The sequence below is a fragment of the Schistocerca nitens genome, chromosome 8 (genome assembly GCF_023898315.1).
Source record: "Schistocerca nitens isolate TAMUIC-IGC-003100 chromosome 8, iqSchNite1.1, whole genome shotgun sequence".
In the NCBI taxonomy this organism is placed as follows: Eukaryota; Metazoa; Arthropoda; class Insecta; order Orthoptera; family Acrididae; genus Schistocerca; species Schistocerca nitens.
In genome coordinates this window covers 463,418,759-463,424,758 of record NC_064621.1, presented here as the reverse complement: position 1 = coordinate 463,424,758, position 6,000 = coordinate 463,418,759, and the positions used below count along the sequence as shown (strand labels likewise).

Genomic DNA, 6,000 nt, shown 5'->3' with positions numbered 1-6,000 from the left:
ATTTAGGGGTCATTAATTTAGTTCCCAATATTATTATTATTATTATTATTATTACTGTTATTATATGTTACATTAACTTTGTTTCATACAATTTCACAGACTTGCCATCAGCCAAACAATTTAACCATAGGGTCACAAGTGTCTAATTTAGGGCGTATAACGCGACACATGCGGTTCAACCCATAGATGAGTTTGAAACAAGACATTTAGAAAAAGAGGACCCACATGTGAGCCTGAACATCTTTGGGATGTTAGCTCGCAAAAAGCTATCAGGCTACTAATGGAAAGAATCGCAGATAACATGAAAAAACCATGGCTGCAAACCATTAAACGATAAAATGGCACAAAATTCCATTTCTTACTTACTTCTTGGACACCTGTTATAATCACTTATAACTTCCAATTTCAGGATGTCCAGTGAAGAACTAGCTCAAGACAAATTTTTAAAAAATTAAAAGGAAATTGCAACTGGTAAGATTTCAGCCTGTGCAAAATATGGCAATTTACTCAAAGCTTACAAAAATACCTGGATTAGCAATGTTTGGTTGTAACAGTGAGACAGTCACATAAGTTCAGATACAATACACCAAAAATGTCAGTTGCAGATTCACTTACAATGCAAACTGGACTATAGTCCGTGGGATCTCTGCAACCAAAAATGTCAGTTGCAGATGCACTTACAATGCAAACTGGACTATAGTCTGTGGGACCTATGCAAAGTTCAACTAACAGAGGATATTGAGTAGGCAACCAAAGGCGAAGAGTGGCATAAGAAATATTCATGGAAATGATGAAAGGTCAGAACTGCCAGATGGTTGGAGAATAACATTATCTATTGCAAAAATATACTTACAAAATATCAGGACTCAGTTTTCAGTATGAAATCTACAACTATTTTGCTGTCTTCTGCATAGTATTCAAATTGCCATCTTGAAGATAAGTGCCCCAACTATATTTGAAATGACATTAATGTTATGCATGGCACAATGAAAAGCATAATTGGACATTTAAATACAAATTTTTGATTATTAACAGTGGAGCAAAAAATTGTAAAAATATAAACAAACTGACTGAACAGTTTCATGGATTTGCCTGTCAGACTTCCTTGAATACCATGCACTATTAGTCAGTCACAGTCTTCTACAAAGTTTTTATTATGGCCAGTAATTTGTGAAAGTTACAACACTGAAATAAAAAGAGGATTTTTTTATTACATGAAAGTCTTTAATGAAATGAATAAAAATTCAATATTAATAAGAATATGTATTGATAAAAACATTTCAACAACAAGTAACTTGTCTAGGTTTCGAGTCAAACTCTAGACCCCAAAATGAGATGTTATACAATGATTTATAAACAATTTGCCCAAACAACTTTGAACTGTTTAGCACCATTCCCAACAATCAATCTAGTTACAAAATAAAATTAGTGAATGTGAATGAGAAGTAACATTATCATAAGTGTATAATCATTACATACATTGTCCATCTACTGCTACAACCACAGCCAGAATTTAAAAGAATCTATTCCAACATCTGGATCACTGGACAGTACAACAAAAAACTACCTTGCCATACCCCTTGCAAAGGATTGTATTTTAAAATTATCATTATATTAATCTGTATCAGTCAAACTGCACTGCATAAAAAGAAAAAAAATTACTAAGATTGTAAAGCACTGAATATGTTTGAGCAACGTTCTTGCTGATCATTTTCAGCATGCACTTCAGCCTTCGTGAATCCCTCCTTGTATCCAGTGTGCTGACTGTAGAAAGATCGTGATGCAAGTCCCTAAAACACAAAATAATAGTATCACTTCACTTGCACACTATTTTTAGACTCTGCTCATGCCCCCCACACCCTTCTCCCACAGATGTACATGCAATACACAGGAAATAAATATTTTTTTATAAATATTTAAACACCAGTTTATGTTTGACTTAATCCAGTTACATCAAAATTTGCTAAAAAATAAAGGAGAACATTTTATAAATAAAGCTATAAACTTACATTGTAATTTAGCCTACATTATGAATCATGCAGAACATGAAGGTGAAAACTAGTGATCATATATAACAACTTTTATATGAAAGCCTATATCAGTCTACAATGTTCACTCTGTATCTGTCGTGTGTGTGTGTGTGTGTGTGTGTGTGTGTGTGTGTGTGTGTGTGTGTGTGGCCATCAGCAGCTTTTAACTCTTTCATTAAACAATGTTTTTGTTTCCAGAATTGCACCCAGAGCACAACTCATGACCTACCCTCACAGATTTATTGCAGCCAGTATCTCTCTCCATCTTACAAACTTAACAGATGTTCTCCTGCATATCTTATGAGACTAGCACTCTTGGAATGAAGAAACAGTAGCCTGTGAAAATCAAATGTCCCAGGTTTTAGTGTCAGTCGGACACATAGTTTTAAGCTGCCATGAAGTTTCAAATCAGCACACACTCTTCTGCGTAGTGAAAACTCATTCAGTAAACCATTTCCTGTGACTGAGCCATTTCTCTATAGAATCCTTTCCTCCAAGAGTGCTAGGCCTGCAAAGTAAGCACAAGAGTTTCTGTGAGGTTTGGAAGGCAAGAGAGAGTAAATCTGGGAGGGTGAGATGTCATGAATCATGCTTGGATAGCTCAGTCAGTAGAAGACTTGCCTGTGTATGAAAACAGGTCCCAGGCTCAAGTCCTAGTTTGACACACCAGTTTAATGAGCCAGGAAGTTTCAATTTTATTCATAGTCACAATATGACAGTGTAAATTTTTGTGAACTGCCAAGTCAGAAGATAGCTACCGGCAATCAAAGCCAGCACTACATGTATTATCTATTGTGATCAAGACTGGATTCTATTCTCTGCTCTTTCAATGTCCAAGGCTTCAGTGGATACACTAATGCTTAAAGTGACATGCTTATTCGCAGAAGTTGTACTTATCAAATGTTCCAACTTAAACTTGGCTCTGCAAAGACTGCGATGTAACAACGAACATTTTATACCATTGTGATGGAGGTAGAGAATGCATAACAGAATGGAGCAGTTCAGAGACTTTAATGTTTGTTAATGCAGTGAATATATTAGTCAGGCCTCTAAATTCAGCTAAGATAATTGTTTGCATGTCTATAACTGGTTCTCAGTAAATCATTTATGGTAACTCCCAACCTTATAAAAAATCATATTATGCAATTTCAGATAAATAATAATGTTCACGATATAGAAAACAAAATCCTTATAGATGTCAGTGATCTTCTTAAGCATCTACAAACACAAGTTGTCTAGGCTGCAACATGTTTATTACACCAAATCAAAAGCATCAATATTATGAAAAGGACAGATTGCTACTCACCATATAGTGGAGACGTTAGGTTGCAGACAGGCACAACAAAAAGACTACTAAACAAGTAAGGCCTTCTTCTGAATTAAAAAACATACACACATACACTCAAGCAAATGCAGTTCACAAACACATGACAACTGTCTCTGGCTGCCATGGTTTGACTACAAGCAACTGCACATATTGGGAGAAGCAGTCTGTGTGGTAGGGGGAAAGGAAGAGGCTGAGATGGGGAGGGGAAGGTATAGCAGGTTATGGGTGCGGAAGGTAGAGTGGTGCTTGTAGGAGCACACTGGGGCAATGTGGAGAGAGGGTAGGGCAGCTTTAGGTGCAATCAGGAGGTTAGATGGTGTGTATGGGAGTGGGTACGGAGAGGGGGATGCGAAGTGAAGGGGAGAAGTAAAAAGACAATGGATGTGTTGGTGGAGTAGAAGACTGTGTAGTGCTGGAATGGGAACAGGGAAGGTGATAAGATGAAGGTCAATGACTAACAAAGGTTGAGGCCAGGAGGAATATGGGAATATAGGATACATTGTAGGGAGAGTTTCCACTTGCATGATTCAGAAAAGCTTGTGTTGGTAGGAAGCTTGGCACAGGCTGTGATGGCGTCATTGAAATGAAGAGCATTGTGTTGGGCAGTGTGCTCAGCAACTGGGTGGTCCAACTGTTTCCTGGCCACAGCTTTTTGGTGGGCATTCATGCAGACAGACAGTTTGTTGGTTGTCATGCCCATGTAGACCACAATAAAGTGGTTGCAACTTAGCTTTGGATCACATGACTAGTTTAACAGGTAGCCCTACCTTTGATGGGATAAGTGACATTTGTGACCAGACTGGAGTAGGTGATCGTGGGAGGATGTATGGGACAGTCTTGCATCAAGGTCTATTAGGGGCATATGAACCATGAGACATGGGGTTGGAAGCAGGAGTTGTGTAGGAATGGAAGAGGATGTTGTATAGGTTCGGTGAGCAGTGGAATACTACTGTAGGAGGGGTGGGATGGATAGTGGGTAGGACATTCCTCATTTCAGGGCACAAGAAGATGCACTCGAAACTGACAAACTGTGACTAAGGAAAAGCTGGTCCACCCGGTTGCTGAGCATACTGCTCAACACAACATTTCTCATTTCAGTGACTGGTCCACAGGCTGTGCCATCCTGTCTACGAACACCAGCTTTTCTGAACTGTGTAGGTGGGAACTCTCCCTACAATATATCCTACCCTCCCAGCCTCAACCTTTGTTAGTCATTGTCCTTTACGCACCTGTCCCCTTCCTTATTCCCTCTCAAGCACTACACAGCCTTCTATTTCACCAACACACCCACTGTCTTTTTACTGCTCTCCTTTTCCACTCCCCCCCCCCTCCCCCCCACAACCTCCACCAAACCTCCTGACTGCACCTAGCTGCCCTACCCTTTCTCCACCTCATCCCTGTATGCTCTCACAAGCAGCATTTTACCATCCCCACCCCTACCCTTTTATCTCTCTCCCTTCCCACCCCAGTCTTCTCCTTACACCCACCACCCAGATCACTTCTCCCATCATGCACAGTTGCTCACAGTCAGATCTCAGCAGCCAGAGACAGAGGTCCTGAATGTGTGAGTTGCATTTGCATGAATATGTGTGTGTATGTTGTCTAATTCAAAAGAAGGCCTTTTGGTCCAAAGTTTACTTGTTTGGCAGTCTTTTTATTGTGCCTGTCTGCAATTAAACATTTCTGCTATGTGGTGAGTAACAATCTGTCCTTTTCATAATATTGACTTTATTCCATCCTGTATTTTACCATTGTCGAAGGTTACCCAATGACAAGTTTTGGGTATAGCCCTCAGATTTACTCCACAATTTCCAAGTACTCAAATTCTTGTAGCATAGTAGTTAAATGGACTAGACAATTATTGCTGTAATTGACTATTTTCTTTAACCACTATGCATTGATGGCACATAAGATCTGATGATGGCTATGATGAAAATGTGCCATAAGGAATAACAAATAAATTGTGATTTGGACAAATTTAGTGTGTAGATAAAATTACAATGTACCATGAATAGAGTTTAATGCCAACACACTAAATAAAATGTCATGCATTAAGTTACTGTATTTAGTTTTCAGGAGAATAAAAAGCCAAAACAGAATCTTATACAGGTATAAAAAAAACTATACTAGCTTTTGGAACTGTGAGTCCTTTCCATAGGGATGAGCACTAGGTTTGCGAAGGTTAGGAGAGACAGACTACTCAGTATTTTTGTATGGTAGTTTCTACTTAGAATTTCACCTCCTGTAGGTAAGAGGAGATGTATCAGATGGGATGAGAAGTTCTGGGTGATTTTTCCAAACTCTACCCCTTTTCCTAAACCTTACTACTCCTTTTCCCTTACCCCTATTCCTTCCCTTTCAACCTTTCTGACAGAAGGAGTAGTCACTGACTCTGAAAACTAGCAAATTTTAATGCCTTTTATATTTGCTTTTTCCTTTCACTGCTTGGTGAGCAGATTTTTTATCTATTCAATTATACTATACTGTCAAAAACTGCTTACTTTTATTGATACATATAACATAGGAACTATGAGACAAGTTCAAGACCTGGAGAGACCAGAATAACAAGTGCAAGGCCACATATGGTATTGAAATAACTGATAGCAATACTAATCACTTATTCAATCATATTGTCATGTATTT

General features: G+C 38.5%; 1 protein-coding gene across 1 annotated transcript in view; it reads right to left on the bottom strand.

The window, feature by feature from the left end:
- Nucleotides 1-1,369: 1,369 nt before the first annotated feature.
- LOC126198732 (uncharacterized) overlaps nucleotides 1,370-6,000 on the bottom strand; it is a 257,125-nt gene continuing 252,494 nt past the window's right edge. Inside the window, exon 12 of the mRNA XM_049935253.1 lies at nucleotides 1,370-1,790. Within this exon, the coding sequence (XP_049791210.1) occupies nucleotides 1,662-1,790 (129 nt within the window). The 3' untranslated portion in view covers nucleotides 1,370-1,661. The remainder of the gene's footprint in view (nucleotides 1,791-6,000) is intronic.